This window comes from Sus scrofa, chromosome 13 (assembly GCF_054392235.1).
Source record: "Sus scrofa isolate SSC_HxYL_T2T_F1_AM1 chromosome 13, Sscrofa_HxYL_maternal_Yorkshire_Landrace_v2.0, whole genome shotgun sequence".
Lineage (NCBI taxonomy): Eukaryota > Metazoa > Chordata > Mammalia > Artiodactyla > Suidae > Sus > Sus scrofa.
Window position 1 is genome coordinate 42,622,354 of NC_139395.1, and position 15,188 is coordinate 42,637,541.

At 41.6% G+C, this 15,188-nt stretch overlaps 2 protein-coding genes across 18 annotated transcripts in view; both read left to right on the plus strand.

Moving 5' to 3' along the window:
• ZNF660 (zinc finger protein 660) overlaps positions 1-3,526 on the plus strand; it is a 16,325-nt gene extending 12,799 nt beyond the window's left edge. The window contains exon 4 of the mRNA XM_084988021.1: positions 2,728-3,526. The gene's annotated coding sequence lies outside the window, so the exon portion shown is untranslated. The remainder of the gene's footprint in view (positions 1-2,727) is intronic.
• ZNF197 (zinc finger protein 197) overlaps positions 3,377-15,188 on the plus strand; it is a 26,702-nt gene continuing 14,890 nt past the window's right edge. For 2 of the 17 annotated variants that reach the window (XR_014822841.1, XM_005669432.4), the window contains exons 1-6: positions 3,377-3,677; positions 6,409-6,596; positions 11,620-12,098; positions 13,973-14,135; positions 14,624-14,715; positions 14,983-15,109. Coding sequence is in view for 11 of the 17 variants with exons in the window: in XM_005669432.4 (XP_005669489.1) it covers positions 11,700-12,098; positions 13,973-14,135; positions 14,624-14,715; positions 14,983-15,109 (781 nt within the window). In the remaining 6 variants the exon portion in view is untranslated. The remainder of the gene's footprint in view (positions 3,678-6,408; positions 6,597-11,619; positions 12,099-13,972; positions 14,136-14,623; positions 14,716-14,982; positions 15,110-15,188) is intronic. The other 15 variants (XR_014822842.1, XM_005669433.4, XR_014822838.1 and 12 more) reach the window with 10 other exon arrangements.

Sequence of the window (15,188 nt, forward strand, 5' to 3'; positions counted from 1 at the left end):
AAAAAGACAAAAAAAAAAAAAAAAAAAAAAAGAAAAAGAAAAGAAAAAACTACAAGGAGGAGTTCCCATTGTGGTTCAGCAGGTTAAGAACCCAACTAGTATCCATGAGGATGTGGGTTGGATCCCTGGCCTTGCTCAGTGGGTTTAGGATCTGGCATTGCCTGGGCTGTGGTGTAGGCTGGCAGCTGCAACTCCAATTCAACCCCTAACCCAGGAACTTCCATATGCCTCAGCTGCAGGCCTAAAAAGAAGAAAATAAAATAAAATTCTTCAAGGAGGTTTTGACATTCATACTTTTTGTCATGCCAGCCATTCTCACCTGCTGATTCTGTGGAAACTCCCATGAGTAATGTCTCCTAGCCTTGACAAAACTTCCGTAAGAAAACAGGCAACTAGGAGCTTTCTTGTAGCACAGTGGGTTAAGGATCCACAGTGCAGCAGCTTGGGTATGGGTTCGATCTCTGGCTTAGGAACTTCCACATGCTGCGGGGTGGCCAACCCTTCCTGCCCCCCCAAACCAACTTTCTTGAAATGTGTATCACTAGATTACTGTGTGTTGCCCACCCATGTTCTTCTCATCTGTTAGCTTCCTGTGCACTCACATTTATTCACTTACGTTTTTAGTATCCTAAATATCCTGAAGAATATGAAGAGTCGGTATTATGTAGAATTGTTTTTGTGTGGACTAGAAATATATACTTCCCTTTTTAGTTGTGAGAAAAATGTGAAATTAGAATCTTATTCTATGTAGCCTTGATTAAAGTGAAATATGAAAAGCAAAAAAAATCATGCATTGAGAGGAAAGTGTCTCCCTAGACTTAGAGATATTTTTCATTGATAGTTTATACTGTGTTAGGTCTTGCTAGAAAGTGAGAAGAAAACTGAAACTAAAAAGAGCTTTAAATAACTGAATAATTCCAGTGAATATGAATCCCCTAAGACTCTTTCATTTTAGTTCTGTATCCTGATAGATTTACTTTTTAAATTTTTTCCATTCGATATAAATAAAATAGTATGCTCATATTGTTAGATGGTTCTTAGAAACTAGACTGTCTATAGTCACACGTGATATAAAACTGGAGTCAAAAAACTTTTCTGCAGAAAATAGTTATATAATTCCTCCAATAAATATCTATTATTTACTTGTTATAACTATCACTGAATTTTTTTTCCTTTGCTTTCTTCCTTTGTTCAGAGTGGGAAGAAAACAGTTCAATTAGCTTTGCTTTAAGCAGCTGTTTTTGGAATGAAGTGATTCTAGCTTGTTTCAGATTCAAACACAACATGAAGCTCGTTATTTTTACATTCATAATTGAGTTGTCTCTTGGTAACTGCAGGGGATTGGTTCCAGGACCCACATCCCTATGTCAAAATCAAAAGATGCTCGTCTCATATGAAATAGCAAACTTTTGCCTATAAACTTTGCACAAACTCCTGTATATTTTAAATTGTCTTTAGATTACTTATAATACCTAATACAATGTAAATACTATGCAAGTAGTTGTAAATACAATGTAAATGATACGTAAATAGTCGCCAGTGTGGCAAATTCCAGTTTTGCTTTTTGGAACTTTCTGGAACTTAAAAAAAAATTTTTTTTAACTGCATTTCTTTGAACACATGGATGCAGAACCTGCAGATACAGAGGGCTGACTGTACATAAACTAGAACTCTAACCACTAGAAAGTGTCCTTCTTTTATTTCCTTAGGAAACCTATATAGCCAGTTATTGTCCCATTCCTTCTCTCATCTGTGTTTCAGATGAAACCTCTATTATTATATAGGCATCATTTGGCTGTATAATACCAGCCATGTTCCCTGAAGTCCATTTCTGCTCCAGAAGGCAGGTTGGTAAGGGGTAAAAAAGGAGATGGCAGACTTCTTTCTGGGTAATGCAGACACAGGACCTGACTAGTTCCAACTCGTTCCACTGACCATTTCAAATTCACATGGTACAATTTGACTTATGTAAAGATATATATAGATTTCCCTGTGCTATACAGTAAGATCTTGTCTTTTATCCATTCAATATATAAGTTTTCATGTGCTAATCCCAAACTCCCAATCCATCCCTCTTCCACCCCCAAAAGACCGGCTGCAACCAGATGCAACCAAGGTGGCCTTAAGAATAATCCAGTCATTGACCGTTAACTCATTATACCCTCATTTTTTTATTTTTAATTTTTAATTCTTTTATTTTAGGGCCGCACCTGCAACATATGGAAGTTCCCAGGCTAGGGCTCCAATGGAAGCCGCAGCTGCCCTCCTACACCACAGCCACAACAATGCGGGATCCCAGCCACGAGCTGCAACACCATAGCTCACCGCAATTCCAGATCCTTAACCCACTGAGCAAGGCCAGGTATCAAACCCATGTCCTCATGGATACCAGTCAGGTTTATTACTGCTGAGCCTTGATGGGAACTCCTATACCCTCATTGAAATAACTAAAAATCATTCCCCCTTATGCCATGACAGTTTTAAGATGGACCACAAAAGGCCTAAAAGTAGGCAGACTTACTGGGAAATCTCTATACTTCCCCAAATAGCAAGAATATTGCTCCCACTCATTAGCATATAAAATTACTTAGCCCATACAAAACCTATAACCCCTTGCTTTGAGGCCATTCTCACTTTCTGAGACTGTCAGCATTCTGCCTATGAAGTGTGTATTCTAAATAAACTCACTTTTATTTTTTTCTGGCTCCCTCTTGACTTCTTTCCTAGGAGAAACCAAGGACCCCCATTTGGCTGTCATCCTAAGGACTCCAGTGACATTTCTCTCTCCTGCAAGACCCTTTTGGAGTCTCTTTTGGGTCTGTCTCCTATAGGGGTGACAATTCCAGAAATCTAAACTTAAAGGATTGAAGTTTCCTTTACACAGATCCAACTTTACCCAGGATGATGGGCAACTCCAATGACCTACTCATTCCAGGGAGGTGGTGTTCCCCCCATCTGTATAGGACCTTGCAGTTGCACCTTGATTAATATTTAACGCCAAAACTCCATTATCTAATCATTTGGGTGAGAGATACATGACAGTAAGCAAATTCCCAAGGGAGTCATGTATAAACCATATTATTACTTAATATGAGAACTGCCCTAGGTTCAAGAATAGATTGGAAAAGCGACCCATGAAGACATAAGGAATTACTCCCTACCAATGTCAGTTTAAATGCAAAGTGAAACAGAAAGCTCCAAGTCCTTCAGGAGGCAACAAGCCTCTGGCTGACCTGGACCCTGTGATTGACCTCTGCAGTCTGGACTACAGCTTCTCAAGAGCCTAGGAGCCCCGCCCTTCCTTACCTTCAAAGGGCAAAGCTAGGAACCATAGAGATGTAGCTTCCTAGAGAGCCGGGACAGGGAGTAGGGGCGTGAGCGACCGGAAGTGTAGGTACTCGGGGGTCAGCCATTATTTTGGGCTTCGGCCCTCGTCGCGTCCAGTTCTGGTGTCATCTCCCTGCGTCCCGGCGCCGAGGCGGCGGTCCCCAAGGCTGGAGCCGCCGCGGGAGCCCCGGTGAGCGAGGTGGGCTCCGGTCGGGTTGGCAGCGCGTAGGGCGGCCCGTGGTGCGGCTTGAGCTCTCCAGGGGAGCGCACCTCTCGCCGGCCCAGACCCCAAGCTCCTTCCTTTCTCAGCTCGGTGTTGAGGTGGATGCCTTGACTGCGGCTTGGGGAAGGTATTGAAGACAGCGCCCCCGAGTCTGTGTTTGTGTCTGTGGACCGGTCCTCGAATCAGTAGAATGTACAGTCCCTTTGAGAACAGCGCCCTCAGTAGCCAGGTTCCCCAGCTTAGGCCTCTCTGCGGTTTCTCAGTCTTTTCTGAGGCTGATGCTGACAGTTGAGATGTACGAGGAGCAGGGGCTCCCAGGCTTATGGGGACTTTGGTTTTCGTTTTTCTTAAGGAATTGGCAGACTCCCATCTTTAAATTTTGTTATATGGTATTTAATAAGCAAACTGAGACCTCCCATACCACCATTGCTTCAGAGAATATATTTCCACACTAAACACTAAATGGCGTCGTTTGCAAAACAGGTTGTTGCCAACCTGTCAGTGACTATGTACGGTTGTTGTTGTTATTTTGTTGCTTTTACATCTTGTTAGATTAAAGCTTTATAATGAACTGTTGTTTGGGAACCATTGCTTTAGAATAGTTGTTTGGCTTTCAGAAGTCTTTCTAAAGTTTTTTTTTTTATTTTAAAATTTTTATTGGAGTGTAGTTGACTTACAGTTTTGTGTTTCAGATGTACAGTAAAGTGAATCAGTTATGCAAATACATAGATATATATTCATTTTCAGATTCTTCTCCTTATCAGTTATTACCGAATATTGAGTAGATTTCCCTGAACTATAGAGTAGATCCTATCTTACATATAGTAGTACTTACCTATCTTACATATAGGTACTTACCTGTCTTACATATAGTAGTTTGTATATATTAGTCCCAACCTCCTAATTTATCCCTTTTCACCATGTTTCCCCTTTGGTAGCCATTAGTTTGCTTTCTAAATCTTTTAGTCTGTTTCTGTTTTGTAAGTTCTTTTGTATCATTTTTTAAATTAGATCTCACATATTAGTGATCTCATATATTTGTCTTTGTCTTACTAAGACTTGAAATTAGTATGATAATTTCTAGGTCTGTCTATGTTGCTGCAAATGGCACAGAAGTCTTTTTTTCAAATTAAAGTATAGTTGATTTACAATGTTGTGCGAGTTTCTGCTGTACAGCAAAGTGACCCACTCATTCATATTCGTATATGTGTGTGTGTGTGTGTTTTGCTTTTTAGGGCCTCACCTGCAGGGTATGAAAGTTCCCAGGTCGAATTTGAGCTGCAGCTTCAGGCCTACGCCACAGTCACAGCCACGTGGGATCTGAGCTGTGTCTGTGACCTACACCACAGCTCATGGCAACACTGGATCCTTAACTCACTGAGTGAGGCCAGGAATTGAACCCACATCCTCAAGGATACTAGTTGGGTTGATTTCTACTGAGCACAATGGGAACTCCCTAGTCTTTTCTTAAGTGCAGTTATTTTAGACTTTGGGGATTAGAATCACTGACGTTCAGAATATGCTCCCACAGCCAAACTAGTTGAGTGGCCATCAGTGAATCACTTAGCTCCTCTGAGGTTTCTTCTGTTCCTTTTAACGTGAAGCTCACAAACTTTTTGTGAGAAGCAAACAAAATATATGTTGAAGGATTTGTTATTTGTATCTATCTGCAAATTAACAGTTAATAGAATTCTTATAATTTACAGTAGAAAATTATTTAGAAATCTTTTTTCTCCCAGGTTTTATTTTATTTTATTTCATTTTATTTTTTGTCTTTTGTCTTTTTAGGTCCGCACCCACGGCACATGGAGGTTCCCAGGCTAGGGGTCAAATCTGAGCTGTAGCCTCCAGCCTACACCACAGCCACAGCAATGTGGGATCCAAGCCGCGTCTGCAACCTACACCACAGCTCACAACAACACTGGATCCTTAATCCACTGAGCAAGGCCAGGGATTGAACCCACGTCCTCATGGATGCTAGTCGGGTTCATTAACCACTGAGCCATGAAGGGAACTCCTTTCCCAGGTTTTATTAATTTACTTATAGACTTTATTTTTTTCATTTTTTTAAGACTTCATTATTTATTTATTATTTGCTTTTTTAGGGCCACACCGGAGGCATGTGGAGGTTCCCACGCTAGGGGTCAAGTCAGAGTTGTAGCTGCTGGCCCCTGCCCCAGCCACAGCAACGCAGGATCCCAGCCACATCTACGACCTACACCACAGCTCATGGCTATGACAGATCCTTAACCCGCTGAGTGAGGCCAGGGATCAAACCCACAACCTCATGGTTCCTAGTCGGATTTATTTCTACTGCACCATGATGGGAACTCTAAGACTTTATTTTTCAGAGCAGTTTTAGGTTCATGGGGAAATTGAGCAGACAACACAGAGATTTCCCATGTACTCCTTGTCCCCACTCTTGCATGGCCTCCTCCACTGTCAGCATCCACCATCAAAAATGGTACATTTGTTGCAGCTGGTGAACCTGTCTGGATATGTTATAATCACCCAAAGTCCATGGGTTGCATAAGAGTTCACTCTCTGTGTTTGTATATTCTATGGGTTTGGGCAGATATATATGATGGTATGTATAATGTACCCACCATTTTACTATACAGCATAGTTTCAAAAAATCCAGTTTTTTCATCTTCTCTGTCTGTTCATACCTCACTTCTCCAACCCCTAGCAACCACTGATTGTTTTACTGTCTCCATAGTTTTTTCTTTTCCACAGTGCCATATAGTTGGAATTGTACAGTATATTGGATTTTCAGATTAGCTTCTTTCACTTAGTAATACACATTTAAATTTCTTTCATATGTTTTCACGGCATAATAGCTTGTTTCTTTTTGCCAGTGAATATGATTCCATTGTCTGGATGTACCAGTTTATCCATTCACCTATTGAAGGACATCTTGGTTGCTTCTGGGTGTTGGCAATTATGAATAAAGCTGCTGTAAACATCTGCATGCAGATTTTCATATGGACATATGTCCTCACCTCCTTTGAGTGAATACCAAGGAACATGATTGGTAGAATTTATGGTAAGATTATATTTAGTTTTGTAAGATACTGCCAAACTGTCTTCCATAGTGGCTGTACCATTTTGCATTCCCACCAGCAGTGAATGAAAGTTCCTGTTGCTCCACATCCTCACCAGCATTTGGTGTTGCCAGTGTTCTAGATTTTGGGCATTCTAATAGTTGTGTAATAGTATCTTACGCATAATAGAATGTTTAATGGTTTTCCTGATGACATATTTTCACGCAGGTATTTGGATATAGCTTCTTTGATAAGGTGTCTATTTAGGTGTTTGGACTATATTTTAATCAAATTTTCTTTTTTCCCCACTTTGCGCGGCACATGGAGTTCCCTGGTAAGGGATCAGATGCAAGCTGCAGTCTTGACCTCAGCTGCAGCTGCAGCAACGCTGGATCCTTAACTCACTGTGTAGGGCCGGGAATCGAACCTGAGTCCCAGTGCTCCCAAGATGCCCCTGATCCCCTTGTACCGCAGTAGGAACTCCAAGTTGTATGTTTTCTTATTGTTGAGTTTTAAGAGTTCTTTGTATGGAATATACAAAGGATAATAATCCTTTATCATATATATGTCTTTTGCAGATATTTTCTCTTAGTTTCTGACTTATCTTTCTCATTCTTGACATTGCCTTTAATTTTAATGATGTCCAGCTTATTAATTGTTTCTTTCATTTTCATGCCTTTTTTGTGTATCTAAAAAGCTACCACTGGAGTTCTTTTGTGGCACAGTGGGTTGGGGATTTGGCAGTGTTACTGCATTGGCTTGGGTCACTGCTGTGGCATGGGTTTGATCCCTGGCTTGGGAACTTCCACATGCCACGACTGAGACACCCCCCCCCCCAAAAAATAATAAAATTTAAAAAAAAACAAACTGTCATCGTATCCATGGTCATCCAGGTTTTCTCCTAGGTTATCTTCTCGGGGGGGGGTTATAGTTTTGCATTTTACATTTAGGTCTGTGATCCTTTTTTCTTTTTTGACTGTATGGAGTTCCTGGGCCAAGGATCAGATCCAAGCCACAGCTGCCATGTAGGTTGCAACTGTGCCACAGCTGTGGCAGTGCCAGAGCTTTTAACCTACTGTGCCAGGTCCTGGGATCAAACCTTTGTCCTTGCACTGCAGAGATACCATCAATTCCATTGTGCCATAGTGGGAACTCCAGTCTGTGATCCATTTTGAGTTAATTTCTTTGGAAAGTGTAAAGTCTGTCTAGATTCATTTTTTTGCACTTGTTGTCCAGTTGTACTAGCACCATTTGCCAAAAAGACTATCTTTGCCCCTTTGTATTGCTTTGACTCTCTATCAAAGATCAATTGACTATATACATGTGGGTCTATTTCTGGGCTCTCTATTCTGTTCCAATGATTTGCTACTCTTTTGTTCAGTTTTTCTCAATTGTTCTATCCCCATTGCTACTTTATTTATTTAGACTGCAGATTTACACCAATATCTGAAAGTCCGTTGGTTTTTTTTTTTTTTTTTTTTTGTCTTTTTGCCTTTTCTAGGGCCGTTCCCATGGCATCTGGAGGTTCCCAGGCTAGGGGTCTGATCGGAGCTGTAGCCACCGGCCTACACCAGAGCCACAGCAATGCGAGATCTGAGCCTCATCTTCGACCTACACCACAGCTCATGGCAACGCCGGATCCTTAACCCACTGAGCAAGGGCAGGGACCGCACCTGAAACCTCATGGTTCCTAGTCAGAGGCATTAACCACTGCACCACGACGGGAACTCCTGAAAGTAGGTTGTTCTTACGAAACCTTTCATAAACTGAAATGTCATAAAGCAAAAAAACAGTTATCTTAGGGCAAGTGTTGCTGACAGATGCACAAAGTAAAGCTAAATAAAGCACAATGCTCATAGACATAGTTTAAAACTATGGTGGCTTGTTGCTGAGCATAGTTCCCAGGGAAGGAGCTTAGTGGGGTCAGTCTCACTACTTGAGGTATACAGCTGCCTCTGTAACAGCTCCCTGCAAAACAAATGCTGAACACTTTTTTAACTTTTCGACTTTTTGTGTAAAAGCAATATCTTCTTTGGATTTCTTTTGGCTAGTGAAAACAGGTGCTAAGGTATCGGTCTTGCATAAAAGTGAAGTAACATAAATTGAACTATGGGAAAGCAGGGGATAGCAGTACAATCATCCCTCTTATCCTTGGTTTCATTTTCCTGTGTTCAGCTGCAGTTGGAAATAAGTGGAAAACTCCAGAAATAAACCATTCATAAATTTTAAATCCCTCACTGTTTTGAGTAACATGATAAAACCTTGCACCATCGCACTCTGTCCTGCCTGGGGTATAAATCTTCTCTTTCTAGCATATCCATGCTGTTTATGCTACCTGTCTGTTACTCACTTAGTAACCATCTAAGTTATCATATCAACTATCATGGTATTAAAGTGTTTGTGTTCATGTAACCCTTGTTTTGCTTAATAGTGGTCCCAAAGTGCTAGAGTAGTGGTGCTGGCTATTCCAGTATTCTCTTACTGTGTCTAATTTATAAGTTAAACTTTAGCGTAGGTATATGTGTGTGTGTATAGGAAAAAACATAGTATATATAGGATTCAGTACCATCTTTGGTTTTCAGGCATCCACTGGTGGTTTTGGGACGTCTCTCCTGCAAATAATGGGGGAGTACATAAATAGTTAGATAAGAAACTAATGGGGGAGTGGGAGACTTTACACAGTATGCATTTTATAATTTTAAATTTTGAACCAAGTGAATGTATTACCTATGTTAAAAAACAATGAGGGAAAATGTAAAGTAAAACCTCTTTACTGTTGCTTATTACTTATAGTACATGGTCATCTTCTTGTTCTGCCTCTCAATAGACTTTAGAATTTGCCTCTCTTTACCTCTTCACTCTACTTCCATGACCTTACTTTAAAGCTTACTTCCTTTCTCTGATTTGCAAAACACATTTCTAACAGAGCCATATGTGTTGTCACTCCCTTGCTTCTGAAATTACAGTTTCTTTCTTCCTAATACTCCAGTGATGTTTTTATTTTTTCTTTAAACCCCAACCCAAAATTAGGCTTGTGAATTCTTACTGTGCTGGTATATCCTCCTGTTAATTGTACTTACATATTATATTGAAATTATCTTTTTGTTTCTGCTTCTCTCCATTGTAACCTTTAAGGTCCATGTATTAAGTAAAGTTAATGAGACATTCTAATATGTCACTGATAGTGATGTAACTGTTATAGCCTTAAAAGTTTAAACTATTTATACCTTTTGGCCCAACAATTTTTTTTTGTGTGTGTGTGCTTTCTTTAGGGCCACTCTCACAGCATAGGTAAGTTCCCAGGCTAAGGGTTGAATGGAAGCTGCAGCTGCCGGTCTACACCACAGCCACAGCAATGCCAGATCCGAGTCGCGTCTGCAACCTACACCACAGCTCATGGCAACACCGGATCCTTAACACACTGAGCAAGGCCAGGGATTGAACCTGCAACTTCTTGGATCCTAGTTGGGTTCGTTTTCACTGAGCCACAATGAGAACTCCTCAACAATTTCTTTTCTGGGAATTTTTCCTGAAGAAATGAGCAGAGATGTAACCAAAAATTAATTAGCAAGGATAGTTAATGCAGTATAATTTAATAAGAGAAAATTGTAAATAACCTAAATGTCTAACAACAGGACTACTTAAGTATGAAGAACTTCATATAGTCTTAAAAACAATGATGGAGAATATTAGATATTATGTTCACAACATAATGTATGTGAAAAGCAAATTCCAGTGCACTACAGCTGGGTTCAATCTTGTGATCCAAATTGGTACATAGAGAAAGAACTGTAGGAAATAGTCCAGAACAATAGCAATGATTATTCTCTGGTTTTGCATTTTCTGGTTTTATAGATTTTTTGTTTTATAATGAGAAAAATGTTATTTCTTAAAAACAAAAGTTTTCTGGGAGTTCCTGTCGTGGCTCAGTGGAAATGAATCTGACTTGGATCTATGAGGACGTAGGTTCGATCCCTGGCCTTGCTCAGTGAGTGGGTTAAGGATCCGGCGTTGCTGTGAGCTGTGGTGGAGGTCGCAGACACAACTCGCATCCCACGTGGCTGTGGCTGTGGTGTAGGCTGGAGGCTACAGCTCCAATCTGACCCCTAGATTAGAAACCTCCCTATGCCATGAGTGCGGCCCTTAAAAAAAAAAAAATTCTAGAGAGCAGAAGCCTATATTCTATATAATGAAAGCTTACTGAAATTTATCCAAAAATTCTGATTAGCAGAGTGAACAATTTTCAGGTAATGTAAAGTATGTATGGGAGTACATAAAAAGTATGTTTTTCTCTCCTGTATTTTCTCTGTTGGGGAGACCTCCCATCTGCATTTATGTGACACAGTGGGATAATGATCTGACTTGTTTTTGTGGAGGTGCCATTTGGATCATATGCCACAGGGGTGGCTGAAAAAGGAGAAAAAAAAAAGTTTGTACAGTAAAATTACACAGAACTTTTTCAGCCTTTGTCAATTGAGAAGTAGCTGAAATTTTATCTCATGTGTATTAGAATTAATATGATTACTTATTGTCTCTACAGAGCATAGGAAAGAATGCTCATTACAGAAAGATGCCGATTACCGTTTGAGTCCATGTACCAGGCACTGTTCAAAAACTTGAAATGTACTTCACATCAGATTCTTACGTTAAGCCTTTGAGATAGGAATTGTTACCTCTATTTTACAGGTTAAGAAACTGAGACTTAAAAGTGAGGTCACTTGTTCAAGGTCACACAGGAGTAGTTAGGGTGCCCATTGTTAGATTGGAAAGAAAGGATTTATTGTAATTAGGTGGAGCAGAAGCTGTGAAATAAAGACCAAAGGAATTTCATGTCTTTGGTATCAGCAGTGGTCTGGGTAGCAGAAGTGTCAGTATCTCTACAGCTTTGGGCAGGGGCTTCTGTCGGAGGCACTGTCCAGAGCCTATACTTTGTATTCAGGGAGATGTTCTTCATTCCTGGGAGCTAACTGGGGTCTGGAAAACGTGGTTGTTTCTCTGGGTAAACTTTAACAATGATTTCTTGAGGTCTTGTAGACGATGTTCTCCAAGCTCTAAGGAAGAAGTCAAGCAAGGATTGAGGGGCCTTGGAGAGGATCTTTTCTTAAATGACAACAATGACAAGAGAAAATTGGGCCCACAATGCTCTGAGACAAGAGGGTCTTGTTAAAGGGAAGGACGATATCTGGAAATGGGGAACCAGCTTCCAAGGGAGCAGCTCCTCTGTTTGGGAGACCTCCCACCTGCATTTTAGACAGTTGCGTTACCACGAGACATCTGGACCCCAGGAGGCGCTGAGCCGGCTCCGGGAGCTCTGTCGCCGGTGGCTGAGGCCAGAAGCACGCACCAAGGCTCAGATCCTGGAGTTGCTGGTGCTGGAGCAGTTCCTGAGCATCCTGCCTGGAGAGATAAGGACCTGGGTGCAGATCCATCGCCCTGGAAGTGGTGAGGAGGCCGTCGCCCTGGTAGAGGAGCTGCAGAAAGACCTCGAGGGACCAGGACTAAAAGTGAGAAAGGGGAAGGGGAAAGAGTTTGGAGTAGACAGAAGGAGAGAATTGAGGCAGGGCAGGCTAGGCTAGAAGATGATACTTTGATTTTTCATGAACAGTTAATAACACATTAACAACCCTGATGCTCCTTGAAGCAGGTTCATGACCTGTTCAGACCATAGCATATCTTCGCAGAGAAATGGATTTCTTTTGGGGGTCTTTGGACCAATTCACAATCAACAAAAAGGCATTCACTGTGCTTTATCTCCCTGGATAATGCTGGCTAATGCTTAGTTTGGTTTAAGAACCTGAAGAACATAATGTTTGTAAGTGCGCCTCTAAACAGAAGCTTATGTATTGTATGTATACATCTGTATGGAGTGATATTTTAAGCTTGGGGTATAAAAGGCAGTGGGAGAGCAAGAATGAAGCTTCCTAGATCTGGCAAGCCCTTACCATGTGTACCTTATGGTTTGAGATATTTGCCTCTGATAAAATTTTATATCCTTGGTTATTGGGATTTTTTTTTTTTTTTTTTTTTTTTTGTCTTTTTTGCCATTTGTTGGGCTGCTCCCACAGCATGTGGAGGTTCCCAGGCTAGGGGTTGAATCGGAGCTGTAGCTGCCAGCCTACATCAGAGCCACAGCAACACTGGATCCAAGCCGTGGTCTGCAACCTGCACCACAGCTCACGGCATTGCCAGATCCTTAACCCACTGAGCGAGGCCAGGGATTGAACCCTCAACCTCATGGTTCCTAGTCGGATTCGCTAACCACTTAGCCAGGACGGGAACTCCTAAATTGGGATCTTAATATAGTTTCTAGTGTGTGTCAGATCTCTTTCTGTCAGTCTAGAGCCCACTAGAAACATTTCTTTATTTTATTATTAAGGTATAGTTGATTTGTAGTGATGTTGATGTTGTGCCAGTTTCTGCTGTACAGCAGAATGACTCAGTCATACATATATATCTTTTTTTTTTTTTTTTTTTGGCCACCCTGAGGCCTGTGGAGTTCCCAGTTAGGGATCAGATCTGACCCAGAGTTGCAAGCTATGCTACAGCTGAGGCAGCACTGGATCTTTAACCCACTTTGCCAGGTCGGGGGTTGAGCCTGCATCCTGGCACTATGGAGACACCACTGATCCTGTTGCACCACAGTTGGGACTCCCATTCTTTTTTTTATTAGTCTTTTCCATCATGGTCTATTCCAGAAATTTGGATATAATTCCCTGTGCTATACAGTAGGACCTTATCGTTTGTCCATTCTAAATGTATAGAAATATTTCTATATAAGAAGTCTGAAATAGAACTTAAAAACTTGGGAGTGGCACCAAGGATGGGCTCATTTGCTTTAATCATAAAAATGAAGAATTTAGGAGTTATGTATTTCGGTACTAATTACTAATCCATGTTTCTCATTAGAGAGTTAAGAAAATGGGGGCTGGAATAGGTTCACTGTGTTGCCAAATGTCTAGACTTCTACTCTAGTGTTCCTTCTCTTGGAGCAGGAAGGCATAAGTAAATAGGTGAATAAGTAGAAGAGTGTATTGAACCTGGGTTTAATCTAAAATCAGGTCTGAAGCTAAAACCCAATGCTCTTAATTGCTTGTTGCTTCTCATTCCCTCCTTAACCCACACCCAGGTCTGGCTGCTGTTTCCACTGTTCTGTTCAGTCTCCTCTGGGAGAGCTCACCAGCGCCATGAGTGGAGCTAGAGGGCAGCTCCATTGTTCTCAAGGCAGAGGTTTACTGCTCTTTGGATGCTCCATACTTGAGGGGGTCATGCTCACCTTACATTATTAGATTACGAGCAGAAAGAGGTCCATGGTGGTTAGGTGAGTCCATTTTCTGGAGGAACAAGGAATGCCAGCTTATTTTTTTCTGCTTGTTCCCAGGTTCCAGTCCTTGTCCAGAATCCGGACACTCTCCAGGAGGGCATGAGCACTCCAGGAATAGCCCTTCCTCCTGCAGCCACAGGCAGCCACATATCAGCTGAAATTCACTCAAATCCTCTTACTGACCCAGTGGTGTTCAACTTGCTCCAGGATCCTCAACATGGTACTTACTCAGTGGCTCTGGCTTTGGACTTTGTTCAGACTCTTACTATGGTTCATCCCTCTGCTCCCAGATAGTTGTTTCCTCTGCGTATGAATCTCTTATGATGCCAAACTTTTTCTTGTTCTCCTTCTTATCCTTTCCTGGGTCCTCCTGATCCTTTATCCATTCTTTTTTTATGGCCACACCTGCAGCATATGGAAGATCCTGGGCCAGGAGTCAAATCCAAGCTACAACTACCAGCCTACACCGCAACACTGCATCTGAGTCTCATCTGCAACCTACACCACAGCTGTGGCAACACCAGATTCTTAACCCACTAAGTGAGGCGAGGGATCGAACCCACACCCTCATGGACACTGTAACTCACCGAGCCATGACGGGAACTCCCTGAGTCTTTTTTAATTCCTTGTTTATAGAAGATAAAGATATTAGACTTGAAGTCATAGGCAGGAACAACAGTGATCTCATATGCAGCTTTTCTCCTTCAGATTCTCCTGCCCCTGAAGCTTCTGCCCTTTCCCAGGAAGAGAACCCAAGAAATCAATTAATGGCTCTCATGCTCCTGACAGCCCAGCCCCAGGTAAGGTTTGCATCCTCTTTTCTTCTTAAGGCCCTAACTGCACTACCTAACTGTGGCTGAAGTATCCCCTTTCTCATCCTTGTGCTTTGGTATCCAGGCAGTTCCTGTCTCTAAATCAAGATCCATTCTATTGGAAGGCAGACTTCATGTGGGCTCTCCTTATGTCTCCCTGATATCCCTTGCCCACCTCATGGCCTCACAGAAGTGAAAGGGACCTTTCAGTATGGGAGCTCCTGGGCAATGATAATCTCACACATGTTATTTCAGGAACTGGTGATGTTTGAGGAGGTATCAGTATGCTTCACTTCAGAGGAATGGGCATGTCTGGGCCCAATTCAGCGGGCCTTGTACTGGGATGTGATGTTGGAGAATTATGGAACTGTGACTTCCTTAGGTAAGGACTTTCTCTTCCCATAATTCGTATCTTTCTTTCATCAGCTTTTGTTTTCTGATTATGAAAGTAGTATTATTTT